General features: G+C 41.4%; 1 protein-coding gene across 1 annotated transcript; it reads right to left on the bottom strand.

Moving 5' to 3' along the window:
- Positions 1–938: 938 nt before the first annotated feature.
- Positions 939–14,886, bottom strand: CENPV (centromere protein V). Its single transcript, XM_015586631.2, has 7 exons — positions 14,807–14,886; positions 12,397–12,505; positions 11,588–11,829; positions 8,741–8,839; positions 7,360–7,429; positions 2,771–2,885; positions 939–1,348 (listed from the first exon to the last, which is right to left on the bottom strand). Exons 1-7 carry the CDS (start codon positions 14,884–14,886, stop codon positions 1,224–1,226), a joined length of 840 nt encoding a protein of 279 aa, XP_015442117.1. The 3' UTR covers positions 939–1,223.
- Positions 14,887–15,841: the final 955 nt, after the last annotated feature.

Below are 15,841 nucleotides of genomic sequence, written 5' to 3'. Positions count from 1 at the left end.
TCCAATTGTACTATGCAGCAAAGTGAAGCACAGAGGCGGGACAAGGGGAATCATCAAAGACTGCATAACAGACCAGGCTTTCCTTATCCTGTTCAAAGTTGTTCAGGGCTTCCAGGGCCTGTAAAATAAAGGCCAAACTCCTGAGCCTAACACCCAAGAGCGTCCACAATCTGGTTTCAATATATGTTTCTGGTCTCCTCTATTACTTCTTCCCACCACGTCTCCAATTCAGCCTGGCATTAGCATGCACCCATCCATACCTTTGTTCACAGTTACTTCTCCCTTCTATCTTCTTGAATATTGTTTTCTTTAAAAATAGACTCAAATTTGCATTTAATGGGTATAGAGGTTAAGTTTTATAAGAAGAGTTCTGGAAATTGGTTGCGCGACAACGTAAATGTATTTAACTGTACTTAAATGTACTAAGCTATACACTTAAAAATGGTTAAGATGGCAAATTTTGTTATATGTATTTTACTACAATTTAAAAAATTAGAAGCTGATTTAGCTTATAGAAAAAAAAGATTCAAATCATACCCTCCCCATATATGGCCATGAACAAGCCTGATCCTGTCTGATCTCGGAAGCTAAGCAGGGTCGGGCCTGGTTAGTACTTGGAGGGGAGCCCACCTAGGAAGACCAGGTCCTGTAGGCGTTAAAAAAATAAATAAAATAAAGTTAAAAAAAAAATTATACCTTCCCTAAGGCTTCCATGATCAGCCCTCTCACTCCTCTGAACTCCTAGAGCTCATATCATCTTTACAACTCACATGGCTTGTAATCATTCACATTCTTACATTTCTAATAACTGTTCATCTGTCTTCTTATCTCTCTCTCCCAATTTGGTTGAAGAATCTTAACAGCACTCGATAAATATCTGCTATTGTCTGGCCTCAGAAGCAAAATCAAAGGGAAAAGAAAATGATAAACCATAGTAACCACTTTAATATTAAAAATATTTATTTTCTAAAAGATCACACAAAAGTTGGGAAGAGAAAGAAGGTTGTCAACTAGCCTACATCAAAATCTGGGCTGAGGGAGGACAAAGAGCTACCTAAAGAAACTGGTAGCTGGAGCAAACTGCAGATATGGAGATGGTCGCTGGCCAACGGCACTAGTAGCCTGAGTCACCCACATTCATGAACACCACTGAGGTGCAGAGCGGACAGCAAATCTGCTGGCCCCAATCATTCCTCCTTTTTCAGAAAGGGAGAAGCAGGAGCTCACTCTTTAGACATATTCTTGATGGTCTTGTGCTCCTTCATGGCCTTCTCCCAATCACTGCCATTGAATTCCTCAATGACCACACTCCGCACGGTGCCCTCATCCAGGCAGTGTGGGGCAATTCCTAGAGGAAAATGGCACAGAGAAAGGGAGATCCCAAGTATGAGTAAGACCAAGTGCTACAGTGACTCTTGGACAAACCCAAACCTGCAAGCATCACTGTACTGCATGTCAGACTTTCCACATGATACACTATAGCTTACAATGTCAGCCTCTCAGCTTACTTTCCTCATCTCTCAGGTGGAAATCAGACTTCCTGAACCAGGGATGGCCAAGGCCGGACATCAATCAATACCAAGCTGAGAGTACAAAAGGGTATAAAGACTCAAGCCTAGTGCAATCTCTGACAGACAGCCTGAATAATTCACAGGCCTTTTATAAGGCTTAAGTGGGTACCTTTCTAAACATTAAATACCTCTCCAGCTGTACAAGAATTTATACTTTCTAAAAGCCTTTCCTGTGCCTTGAGGTTGGCAAAAAGGAGTCTCCATGTGACACCCCAGGAACAAACAGGGACAGCTAAGGAAATGGGGCAGGAAGTGGGAAGGTGATATCATGCCCTCCCCCAACTATAAGGCACAGAATCAGCACAGCCACAGCTGCCCCACCACAGCTCTGGAGGCTGCATCTATACCAGGAACAAGATTCCTCGGGAACATCCTCAACGCTACTTTCCACTTAATTCCCACTACAATTGGTGTCATTCTGAACAACTGTCTAAAGGTTATTTTCTCTCCCCAGATCCAAGGAGGACCTGAAGAGGGGCTTGGGAGACCTTCTGTTTGTTTTGAAGAAACTGAATTTTTAAAATGGCATTATCAGTGCTTTTCATTCTTGCCTTCTCTAACACCTTAAGCACCATCATCATTAAAATTCCTTCCACCCCCCCCACAGACCCATCTCCTCTCTCTCCTCTCCCACCCTCTATGTGTCAGCTCTGGCAGCATCAGTAAATGAGAATCAGGGTCTGGCTGGTATCTGAATAACCAGAGCCAGTCTCCCATCATTTGAAAAGAGCTCTAGTGAAGAGCCCTGTTCTTCTAAAACATGTATGTGGACAGGTCCCGCCATGCAGTAGGCAAGGCAGGTATGCAGTGCCCACCTTCCCAGCCTTCATTTTTACCCAGAGCAGCCACAGGCATGTCTGTGTCCATCCCTTAAGCACCATCATCATTAAAATTCCACCACCCCCACAGACCCATCTCCTCTCTCTCCTCTCCCTAACCCTCAATGTCAGCTCTGGCAGCATCAGTAAATGAGAATCAGGGTCTGGCTGGTATCTGAATAACCAGAGCCAGTCTCCCATCATTTGAAAAGAGCTCTAGTGAAGAGCCCTGTTCTTCTAAAACATGTATGTGGACAGGTCCCGCCATGCAGTAGGCAAGGCAGGTATGCAGTGCCCACCTTCCCAGCCTTCATTTTTACCCAGAGCAGCCACAGGCATGTCTGTGTCCATCCTGAGCTTGTGGCCAGCCCCTTAACTTACCGAAGCCACCGGGGTTTGAGCGGGGAGTGTAAAAGCTCTGCACGCCACATCTCTTACAGAAGGTGTGCTGTGCTTTGTGCGTGTTGAACGTGTATGTGGTTATGCTCTCAGCTCCCTAAGGGAAAACAGAAAAATAGATATTCTCTATTGCAAAGAGACTTTTTTTTTTGTCATTTAACAAATTTTATCAATGGGTTAGGAAGCCCTTTTGTAGAGCTCTCAAGATTATGAGGACATATCCAATCTTCCAGAGACTAGAGGCTTCTCTAGGACAGGGATCCATCTACATTGCCAGGAGACATGTCAGTCTAAAGAGTGACAACTCATGCCTTCTCTTCAGTGAAATGCACAGAGAAACTCAGCCTCAGGCTTTCCCTGATCCATGGCAAGATAGTATGCCCTGTCAACATCAGGGAGTGAAAATGCCTGTTTCCCAGAGCTTTTCTAAAAGGGGACTGGCTCTCCGTGTCCCCAAATAGGAATGCTCAAGGTCTTAAGAAAACGGTTGACTATATTTGAATTCACCTACACAGGACAAACTAAGAAAAAAATATTTGCCAGACATCATAGACAAAAGGCTAATTTCCTTAACAGATAATAACAAATGGGCAATTGGGCAAAGGACATGAACAAAGAGTGAAAAGGAAAAAGAAATTGCTATTTGACCTGTGAAATGATGGTCACACTTATGAATTGCAATGAGATATTTTTCACTGTCAGGTAGGCAAAAATCAAAAAGTTGGTTAGCATAGTATTGATGAGTATGTATCAGTCATGGGAATATAAATTGGTAAAATTTGGCAACATCTATCAAAATTTAAATGTACATATCCTTTAACATAGCTCCATTTCCAGACATTTATCCTACAATTAAAATTCCCTATGTATCCAATAACATATGTATATAGATATTGTAGCACTGTTTGTGACAGCTAAAGATTGGAAAAATTGAAAATGCCCATCAACAGAAGACTAGTTAAAGCAATCGTGGACACTCATAAAATGGAATACTCTGCAACTTTTAAAAAAATGAGGCAGTTCTACTTACAAATACTAACATGGAATGATTTCCAAGGTTATAAAGTTAAGTGAAAAAGCAAAGTATAAAACAATTTGTGTAGCACAGTATCATTCCTATTTTTTTAAAGGGAATATACTTGTGTGCTCGTGCATGTGTGTATGTGTGAGTGAAGGGTCGGGGAGATAAAGGCCTTCAGAGCTCTTCTCACCCCACAGCCATTTCACCAGAGAAGCAGCAAAGAATAATTGCCAAGTGGTCCCTAACCATCCAGAGTTATTTCATTATACACTTCCCCCAAGAAATCACCAAGAGGAATTGGGAGCTGCCTCACACTCTACCACGTTCCTTACCAGAAGTCACTCAGTGACATTCAAACCTTATTCCCTCATCATCTGTGCATCCACCAACCTGACCACAGCCCCCTACTCCCCACTAAAATGTATAGCCTGTCATCATCAAACTGCTATGTACTCAACCTCTCTGGTCATTTCTTCTGTCTTCATGCCCAATTAGAAATCATCAATGACCATTATGTTGACAAATCTAATGGTCACTTCTCTTGACCACTGGATTCTTGTTCTTAACCTCTTAGTACCACTCCTTCCACTTTGAAACATTTGTCTCTGAGGACACCACACTCTCCTGTTTTTCCCTTTTTCCCCACTGGCCATCCTTCTCAGGGCTTTCTATAAATGCTAGTGAGGCCGGAGATCTGTTCTCTACCCTCTCCTTTCTTTGGCTACACCCTCTACCCAGCTGACCACACCTGGGCTCACAGCTCTAAATATCATCAATATGCCAACAACTGCCAAATTGGTAGCTCTGCCTCTGATCTCTCCACAGCTCCAGACTTTACATCCAGCTGCCCACTTCCTATCTCTATGAATGTCCAAAAGATATCTTCAATTGATTTTTTTTTTTTTTCAAAAAAGAACTCTTTAATTCCTGTACCCTCACCTACTTCTCCCCCAGGATCTGGCATCTCTATTCACTTAGTTGCTCAGACCCAACACTGTGAATGTAACTTTGACTTCTCTCTCTTCCTCATCTTCACACCCAATCCTTTACAGAGTTCTGCTCACCCTTCTCAAAATGTGGTCCCAAGACCAGCAGTATCACCTGAGAAGGGTAAGAGATGTAAATTCTTATTCCCCCCCATCCCAAGACCCACAGAATCAGGAGTGAGGCTCAACTATCTGTTCAACATGCCCTCCAGGCTGTTCTAAAACATATTCAAAACTTATGTATGTTCAACATGCCCTCCAGGCTGTTCTAAAACATATGTCCACTCATCTATTCAAAACTTATGTCCAATTATCTATTCAAAACATATCTCCGATTGTCTTTCCATCTCCATGGCTACCATCCTAATCCATCGTTTCTCACCTGACCTACCCCTACAACTTCCTTGCTATCCCCATCTTTGCACTTAGAACACATCCTCTCCTTAGAACCCACTCTCCGGTGAGCTTTTAAAACACTGAAGCAGGTCTTGTCACTATCCTGCTTAAGGTCCTCCACAAACTTCACACTATACAAAGAATACACTCTATCTCCTTGTCTGCCCTGGCCTCTCCAACCCCAACCCGGTCCACTCTTTCACCACCACACTGACCCCCCTCCATCCTCAATGGCCATTGGTCAGCAACTCAGACAAACCAAATCTGTGCCCCTTAAGCCCTCTGCTCTGTGTGTTCTCTTTGCCTGAGGTACTCCCCCTGCCCACACACCCCCATCTTCATCATTCAGATCTGAACACCAGAGGCACCTTTCCTAACCAATCTAAATAAGCCACCCAGCTATCTTTTATCATACTGTTCGACTTTAACTCCCTACACAGCACTATCGGATTTTTTCTTATTTACTTTTCTTGTCTCCCACCTATAATGTTAACCTCAAGAAGGGCCTTGTGTGACCTGTTAATTGCTGGGCTTCAGTGAAACAGTTCCTGGTGCACACAAGTGCCCTATAAATACTTGTTGAATGAATAAGTTTTGTACTTAATTAAAATACACACACACACACACACACACACACACATAAAATGAATCAATGTTGTACACCTGAAACTAATATAATGTTATATGTCAATTATATCTCCATTAAAAATAAATAAATAAATAAATACATAAATACATACATACATACATACATACATACATACATACATACATACATACATACAAACAAGCAGAATATTGCTTCTTCAATGGTCTGGAGCCAAAGAAAAGAATGGTACTCTAGAGCACCAGAAAAAATGCATTGATAAGCAGTCCTAAGGAGAAAAAATAAAGGAAAAAATATCAAGACCTCAGAGTCCAAGGCTGCACCTGGCGGTGTCTTCATGGGTGCTCAGGAGCAAAGGTGAATTGGGGCCACAGCCTCCAGCAAGCACTTGAGGAAAGCACACTGGCAGTCTTCTGGGATTAAGGGAAAGACAAGGGGCAGGTATGTTGCCCACCTGTCCCACCTCCCCTACCAGACAGTCACATGGAGGATCAAAGAGGAGACAAAGAAAAGGAAACACATTGGCCCAAAGTACCTCAGAATAATACTCTCACTACCTAGGAAAGACCATGACACATGCATGCATTCACTGAGTCTTTCCGCCTAGACACTCAATGCCTACTCAGAGCCAAGCCGACAAGGCCAAGAGCTGGTCAGACGTGACCAAAGGTGGTACGTGGAGACCCTCACAATCTAGTAAAGGAGACAGACATAGAAATAGCATTACACCAAAGCACAGAGAGGTCTGTCAGACCACAGTGGGAGCAACCAAGGGGAACCAAGGATGGAATGAAAGCCCCACGCCATAAAAGCAATAATGTGCTGAAAGCCTTCCTAAAAAAGTTTCTATTGTTTGACCAGAGATTTCATTTCTAAGAAAATTGGCCCTAAAGAAATAACTTCTAAATTGTCAAAGATTTATACTCAGGGAGGTTCATCACAGTATTGTTAATAATTAGGAAAAAATTGCACTCAACATCAAAGTTCAAATTTAGAAAATTGCTTATGGTAGATTCATATAACAAAATATGCTATGGATACAGGAACAATAGTACAAATAAAGTAGGAAATGGTGTGGAGAGGATGAGATTACACAGACTGAGAGAAGACTCTTCACTGTATATATGTACTTTTGTACCTTTCAAATTTTGTGCCATATATTTTTCATGAAAAACACTAAAGTAGGTTATAAAACAGCAAGGTATCCTACTTTGATAAAAACATGTAATATATATTTAGATATATTTCTCTGTGTAGAAAATAATGCACAAGGATATACACCAAAATATTAACAGTAGTTACCTTCGGATGATAGGATTTGGGTGATCTTACTTATTTTTTGATTCTCTGCATTTGAAAATGTTTCCACAGTAATATCGAATATGCATCCAAAATAAAAAGAAAAAATAATATAACCTTTTAAAAATAAACATAAATCCTAGATGACAAGGAAAATTAAAGCCCTGCTGTGCTCCCTGGCCCCTGCACTCTACAGGGGTATGCTGTAAGTCAGGGACTCCCCAGTGGGTTCTGCATCGTCAACCCCGCTCTTAGCACTAACCTTCAGGAGCTTGAAGCGAGAAGCTGGAACAATGAAGTGTCTATTCTGCTTCTTCTTGCAAACACTGCAGCTACAGAAAGAAAGAGCAAGTCCCAGACCGTCAACAGCCATCTGTACCCTCTAAGTGCCCAAGGGGCCCAACCTGATATGTTTTGAGAGCCTGCTGACCACAGAGGTGAAGCTCCTTTCAACACCATCCAGGGAAGGGGGAGCTCAGGCAGAAAGATTAGCCACTTGGAGTCTCTGCCCACAGGTCCCACAGCCAGCAATTGGGGCCACGCACCCCTTGGAAAACACGGACCAACAGAACCACGTTTCTGCTGCCCACACCCAGTTCATTACAATGAAGGGAACCGTTGCATTCTAGAGACATTTAGAAAATAAGTATCAGGCATAGTTACAATCTCATGTCTCTGAGATATCCACACCAAAAATAGAAAAGGAACTTATGTTTCCCTCTTTCCTATCTGCACTTCGTAGACAGCCTAGCTCCAAGTAAAACAGGTCCTTAAGATTACTGCCTCTGGAATTAATTCTAAGTCCCCTCTTATCAGTCCACTTTTGAAAAAAAATTCTAATTTAGTATAGAATCCTCTAACTAGAGAATCCTCTAATCTTCTAGTACAGAATCCATGGTGCTTCTCCAATCTGGACTCCACTGTTAGTAGCCTTGTCAGTTCCTCATTTGAGTAATTCCATGATATTTTTTCCATATATAATTTAGGTACCACCTAGGCACAAAAGGTCCAGAATCCTGAGCTTGTCCTTGCTCTATTACAATGCCAGAGAAGGTGCTAAAAAGCAGGCCGTACAGATTCTGGCAATACCATCTGCCTCATCTGGAAGAATGAAGTGGAGCAAGAGGGCCTGGAGCATGGTGAGCTTCCAAGTGCACACACTCTCCACTCATTTACCCTCCACCTCCCCCAACTCCGAAGACTCTGCCCAAGGTTATTCACTCAGTGCCCAGCCTGAACCACTTCCAGCTAACCACTCTCCCCATCCACCAGCAGAATTAGTCTCAGGAGTGACTCAGCTAGGCACAAGCCCGAAGACCCTGATCTGTGTCACCTGGGGCCATGCTGTACAAGTGAGTTCTGTCTCTGTCTGTCTGTCTGTCTCTCTCAAACACACACACGACCAGACTGTTATTTTTAGCCTCCATCTTTTAAAAAAAATGTATTACTGAAAACTTCTAGCACACACAAAGGAAAAAGAATAGAACAATGAACCTTTATATATTGAGCACCTGACTCCAACAATTATCAGTTCATGGCCAATGTTGTTTTATCTACACTCCAACTCCCCAGATGATGTTGATGCACTGTGTTTTAACTCGTGTAAGTCCTTTTAAACCAACTTCAGAAGAGAAAATACTCACTTGCAATCAAAGATGTGTAAGTCTGCTGAAGCCCAAACTTCAAATCGAACTGCTCCACAGTGGCAGCCTCCTGTGTGTTTCACCAAGCCCTGGTACTCACTACATGAAAGAGAAAATCAGAAAGATAAGGATTTCTAACTGGTAGGACAGGCCCTTATTGCAGAGCTCATGCTTTCTCTCTTGCTGAAATAAAGAAGCAAGATGGACAAAATTCTCTACATGACAACCAAATGCCTCTCTGCTTTTGAGAAGGCACCGTCAATTTTATAAAAGAATGTATTCAGTGCCTTCTTTGTCCACAAGTTCTCAGTTTTCCATTTTTTATAGGTTGTTAAATTGCAAAAGAAAGCATTCCAAAAATCTGAGAAAAAGGGAGGTGGCGGTGGGGATCCTAATCCCACCACTCAAACATTTTTATTTACATTTCAAATATTTACTAAAAATTTTCGCAAACCAACTGCACTAAACCAGAAAGAGAGCAGTAAACAAGACATAGCAGAAATGTTTCCTGGACTTACTGACCGTAAGCAGCCATCAATTTACCCAAATAACATTTAAATAATTGTGATAAAGGCAGTACAGGCTGCTATGAAAAAGAAAGAGGACCCAACAAAGTCTGGGGCTTCAGAAAAGCCTTCTGAAAAAGTAACAACGGCTCTTATAATTTTGCTATATTCCCCTCCTGTATTTTTCATATATGTAACTTACATATTACATACAATTTTAATCCTTTTAAAACTTATATATAAGCCAGGCCCTTAATTGAACATTATTACGATTTGATACATATCATCGAATTGCTTTCCAAAAGTGCTGAACACTTATCAGTAATGAATGAGAAAACATTTCACTGTACCTTCTCAAGCAATAATAGGAAAAATAGCTTGCCACATTTTTAATTTGCATTTATTTGGTTATTAAGACTAAGTGGGGAGATGGGTAAAAAGGGCAAAGAGAAATAAGAGGTACAAATGTCCAATTAAAAAATAAGTAAGTTACAGGGATGTATTAAGGTACAGCACAGGAATAATATCATAATTTTATGCAGAGGATAAAATTAACAGAGGATACGGTGACAGACTTATCGGGATGATCATATCATAAGGTATATAAGTGTTGAGTCACTATGTTGCACACCTGAAACTAATATTGTAGGTCAACTATAATTTTAAAAATTTTATTTAAAGACTGAATGTTTTACGATGTTTCTTTACAAGTTGAATCAGTTAATTTAATGTATTTAATTTTTTCTGCATATACAATGCTTACTGTAAAAAATTCAAATGTTACAGCATTTGATAACGTTAACAATGAACGTCTCCTATAATCCTAACAACCATAGGAATCCAGTTAACTACTTGCTATATATTCCTCCAGACTTTTTTCCAAACAATATTTTAACAACAAAAAAAAAGTGCAGAATTATATATTCCTTTTACATATAACTTAATTTTATGAGTTTTGGTTTCTTAATGAATATATGTGATCACACCAATCTGATAGGTAAAAAAACTCTCATCTTTTTATGTCAAAACTTTAAAATCTTTTTCTTAACCATTCATCGGTTTGTTTTAAAGTAAAAACTTATTTCGGATTTTAATTTTACATTTCTGAGGACCTTTATAATCCCCTACACTTAGCAGTAGCTGGCTCATAGATGCTAAAAATGTTTGATGAATATAAGAAAAAAAAAGTTCATCTTATAATCCAAGATGATAAATCGAAAGGTGAAGCAAAGAGAAAACCAAATATTCCATCTCTGAGAAGGCTTTTCCTGAGAGCATTTCTTCTGGAAAAAAGACAAAGGATCATTTTTGTTCAAGAAAAGGGCTAATCTTCAGGTTGTTAGGCCATTGTTACGTTGTTCTTGTTTTTTTTTCCCCCTAGGGTTTTGATTGCTCTTTTTAAGTCATAAAATAATCAACACTGAGATATTATTAGGGTACTAAAGTATTCCGTAGCACAACTGTTCCAGGGAGCGATCACATTTTGGGATAACAAGGCAGCTCTTGCCAGAGATAACATTAATAGCCTATTTCTAACATCACGGACACTCTGAAATTCTCTTACGGCCATCTAAGGAGCTGGGGGTTCTTTTCCTGCAGTACTAAAGCTGGGGGAGCGCAGAGGAGAGTGTGGCGCGCAGAAAAATCAGCAGTGGAGAACATAAAGCCTCCCGCATCTTAGATGTCTGCACCATGCTCCAGAATCCCAGCACCTCTTTGTGCGCGCTCCTCTCCGGGATTGCACAGACTCCCCTCCCTATCAACCCGCTCCCTCACAGCGAGCGCCTGGAATAACGGGATCTCTTCTCCCAGTGGTTAGAAACTATACAAGTTTTTGTCATCTCCCTACCTTTCCCTCCCACCATCTCTCCAAAAACACCTGCTCAAATATAAAGGGCGACTCAAATATGAGGATAGTCGTGGGATTTATCTTCTTTTCAGTGGGAAAGGCACCAGCACACTTTGCGCGCCACGACAAGAGACAACGTCCCGAGCACGATGGCTGTCCCCTGGAAAGACCCTTCGTGTCCCAGAACGCTGTGTGTCCCTCCACAAGCTCCGGGGCGGCGCCCCCAAGCTCCCCAGGGAGAAGCCCCACTCCAGTCCAGGCCGCATAGCCCTAAAGACAAGCTGCGCAACCGTTAGAATGAGGAACGAGCATGGTGCCACTAGGGGAAAGCGCGGCGGTAACATTATGCGTAAGACATAGAACAAAATCTGCCGCAAACCCTCAAGCAGGCAGAGGCGCGAGGTGGGAGGGTTGGCGAGCCCGACTTCCGCGCCAGAGGCATCCGCGTGGCGCCGACTCTCGAGCGCCCGGCCCAGCCCGGCCAGCACTCACAAGGTGTCCAACAGAAGCTTGGCGGCGCCCTCAAAGGTGAGCCTCTGCCGCTTCTGGAACGTCTCCCAGCGCTCCCGCTGGTCGCCCAGGTCCAGCGTGGCCACCGAGGACGTCGGGGTCGCCGGCTGCGGCGGCGGGAGCAGCGCCAGCTCTGGCGGCGGCTCTCCAGCGCCCGCCTCCTGGGCCAGCGGCGACAACTGCCTCGGCCGCTGCTTCGTTTTTTTCGCCCCCCGCGCGCGCCCCTACCCGCCAATCAACCTGCGCGCCCAGGGGGCGCTGCGCCCGCCCGCCCCGACCCGGGCTTCTGCCCACCGCACCTAGCTGCAGCAGGGCTGCGCACTCCAGAGAGTCGGCAGCTCGCCCGCCCGCCTACGGGGTTGCACCTGCCAGCTGCATCCTTCAGGCCAAACGGGACCGCGCCTCGCGCCTCCCGCGCGCGCCCCTACCCGCCAATCAACCTGCGCGCCCAGGGGGCGCTGCGCCCGCCCGCCCCGACCCGGGCTTCTGCCCACCGCACCTAGCTGCAGCAGGGCTGCGCACTCCAGAGAGTCGGCAGCTCGCCCGCCCGCCTACGGGGTTGCACCTGCCAGCTGCATCCTTCAGGCCAAACGGGACCGCGCCTCGCGCCTCGGCTACCGACACGAAGAGCCTGTTTGCACCTGCAGAGGCACCTTCGTCCCCTCTGAACTGAAAGTGGCTCCTTCCTACCTTCCTGCCCTAAGTAGTCTTGGGTCAAGCCCTGAATTCACAGTCACATCCAAGCGGGCAGCCTGGGGGATCTTTATCTCCAAAATGAGGACAGTACTTACTTTGAAGGAGCCAGCGTGCGCCTGAAACGAGCTAATATGTGTAGATGGCCTGGCACCTGCTACCTGCTGGACAAAGCATCGGAAATCACAGTTCTTAATCTTGGTCTTTCTAATTTTATAAAACAATACATGATTATGATTTTGTTGAACAGAGCACCAAAGTTTAAAGGCAAAAACCACAAGAACCACCGATGAAACCTAGATATTTTCAAAACCTATTAGTTGCTCTATTTTACTCATTATCTTCAAAGAAATACATTGTTTTACTCATTTTCTTACTTGTATTTTCTACTTTTTAATTTCAACTTTCTTCTTTATTGTTTTTATCTTATCGTTAAATAGTTTATTGGATTAAATACATAATTCGTTTGTTTTCAGTATTTTTGGTAATAATAAAAATATTAATGACTACAAATTTTCCTCTGAGTAGAGCTTTATCTGTATCCATTAGGGTTTTATTCGAAGTGTTCTCTTAAAATTTTCTAGCTAATGTGTGCTTTCAGTTTTTGCCAAAGTGGTCGTACCATTTTATACTCCACCAGCATGTATGAGAGTCGCAGTTGCTCCACACGCCCTTAAAACGCTTGGTATTGCCACTTTTTTTTTTTTTAGCCTTTCTGTTGAGTGTGCACTCATCTTCTTGCGGTATTATTTTGCTTTTCCTTGATGTGTAGTGATGTTAAGCAACTTTTCATGTGCTTATTGACTATTTGGATCTCTTCTTTTGTGAAGTGCTTGTTCACAGACACTCTTCTGAGAGTCCATTTTCTAAAATGAATTGTTTGATGTATAGTTCTTTAAGTCTGGATACAAGTTATTTGCCAGATATGTAAATTTGGAATATATTCTCCTAGTCATGGCTTTCCTTTTCACTTTAATATCTTTAGATGAGCGGAAGTTTTTAATTTTGATGAAGCTCAACTTGTGAATTTTTTTATTTTTGATTAGTGTTTTTTGTGTGTGTGTCATGTTTTTTTTAAAAATCTTTGCCTACCTCAAAGGTCGCGAAGATTTTTCTCTTCAAGAAGCTTTATAGTTTTAGTTTCATATTTAAGTCTACGATTCACTTCAAATTAATTTTTGCATATGGTGTGAGGTAGAGGACAGCTTCATTTTTTTTTTCATGTAGATATCCAGCTATTTATGTCTCAATCCTCTATTCTGTTCCATTGATCTACATACCTACCTTTATGCCAGGACCACTTTGCCTTAATTACTTGCTTAATTACTTAGTTATGAAATCAAAGTAAGTCCTCCAGATTTGTTCTTCTTCAAGATTATCTAGGCCCATCTAAGTCCTGTGCATTTCCATATGAATCATAGAATCAGCTATTAATTTCTACAAGACAGCCTGCTTGACATTCTATGCTATCAAACATACTCCTATGAAAATCCCTCAGTTCTTCCAATTTAATATTCCTAACTTCATTCTTTTACTACTACTGAATATTTTTCGTATTATTCTAGTTACTCCTTGATTGAACCAAGTACAACTTAATTCCTAGGGTCAGATTGGTCCAGGCACACATTTTTTTTTTTTTTAAATCCCCGCCTACTTCCACCCCTGACCTACAAATAAGAGCTGGATCTCTGAAGGTGGGGTGTTTCCTCCCATGGGCCTGGTGCACCCAGAGCTTCACTGAGGCTCGAACTCAGGACCTTCTACATGTAAAGCAGAAGTGCTAACCACTATTCTATAGAACCACCTCCAAGCACACACCTTTTGAATTGCCTTCTTGGGTTTCGGGTGTGCAATAACTTTATTCAACTTTTTTTTTTCACCGCAAGCTAATTTAATAGTATGATATCTTAAAAATAAAATCCTAATTCATGTTTTTTCAGTTTGAATTGTGCCAAACCTCACACTAAAGTATTTTCACACATACGAACAACTTTACAACCACCTCTCAGATCAAAACATAGAACATTTCTAGCATCTTAGAAGGATCCTCTGTCTCTGCTCCCAGTCAAACCTTTCCAGGGATAACCACCACTCTTAGTTCATCACCATGATTTTGAACTTCATATAAATGCATTTATACAATATGTGCTCTTGTGTGTGACTTCTTTTACTGTGTTATGTCTGAGTTTCATCCATGTTGTTCATGTATCCATGGTTTATTTATTTTCATTGCTGTGTGTTATTCCAATATATGAATATACCACATTTTATGTATTCTTTCTATTGTTGAAGGACATTTAGAGTGTTTCCAGTTTGGGATATTAAAATAAGGTTACTATGCCTTTTTTTAAGGTAACCATTTTATTTTGCTCTAGATCTTGTGGGACAGGAATTCAGGAAGGACTTGGCTGGATAGTTCTTGCTTGGGGTTTCTCACGTAATTTTACTGAGATGTCACAGTCGTCTGGGGGCTGGACCAGGCTGGATATCAAAGATAGCTTCACTCACGTAGCTAATAGTTGATGCTGGCTGATGGCTGGGAGATCAATTAGGCTGTCAACTGGAGCACTTACCCGGAGCCTCTCCATAGGGCTTGGGCTTCCTTGGGTAGCCTCAGAGAATTCAGATTTTTTTATAATTGGCAGTTCAGAGCTCCAAAAGTGAGGGACCTAGTACACAAGATGGAAATTTTTATCTGTGCATTTTTATATTTTGGGTTTTGGGGTTGGAGTTGCATTGAATCTGTAGATCAACATAGAGAGAACTGACTTTTTAACAATATTGAGTCTTCCACTCCATAAATATGCTCTCCATTTAAAAAATCTTATTTAATTTTTCTCAGCAACGTTTTGTAATAAATTTAATATATCTTTTGTTAAATTTAGTCTTAATATTTGATATTTTGCTGCTATTACAAATTGTATTTAAAATTTTTATTTTTCCAATTGTTTGTTGCTAATATATAGAAAATAATTATTTTTTTCTATATTGACCTTGTATCCATTGACCTTGCTAATTTCACTCATTTGTCCTAATAATTTTGATTTCCTTTTAGATCTGAGTGTTAGACTGTTTCTTAATTTCCAAGAAAATTTAAAAAAAATTTTTGGTGGTTGATTTCTAATTTTATTGGGCTATAGTTGTAGTTTCTGAATTATAAAATCTTTTTTGGGGGAACTTATCGTTTTCTTTGTGGCCAGGCATATAATTGATTTCTGTAAGGGTATATGTTCTCTGTAGATTAGAAGGTTCTCTTTTTTGTTAAATCAAACTTATAACTGTATTACTCAATTCTTGTATGATTTGCTTTGTGTTGCCTAGTTACATCTGAAAATGAATTTTATTTATGTATTTGGCCATGTTTGGTGCATAAACATCTATAACCCTTAGGTTGTCTTTACAGATTATGTATAATTATAAATTTTAATTACAAATATGAAAAGTATATTATTTTACATTACACATAAACAATAATGTGTTTTTATTAAAGAATAGCCTTGTAGCACTTTTTAATGTATCTGGCTTTGATTTCAACTTTATCTG

Source organism: Pteropus alecto, unplaced genomic scaffold (assembly GCF_000325575.1).
Source record: "Pteropus alecto unplaced genomic scaffold, ASM32557v1 scaffold52, whole genome shotgun sequence".
Lineage (NCBI taxonomy): Eukaryota > Metazoa > Chordata > Mammalia > Chiroptera > Pteropodidae > Pteropus > Pteropus alecto.
Note: the sequence above shows the minus strand (reverse complement) of the source record. Positions and strands in the feature narration are given on the sequence as shown.

Coding starts and splice junctions, on each gene's coding strand:
- CENPV (XM_015586631.2), bottom strand. CDS start 14,886: ATGGAGAGGCTCCGGGTAAGTGCTCCAGTTGACAGCCTAATTGATCTC. Junction 12,506..14,806: donor CAGCATCAACTATTAGCTAC/GTGAGTGAAGCT, acceptor TTATAAAATTAG/AAAGACCAAGATTAAGAACT. Junction 1,349..2,770: donor CTCAAACCCCGGTGGCTTCG/GTAAGTTAAGGG, acceptor ATTTTCCTCTAG/GAATTGCCCCACACTGCCTG.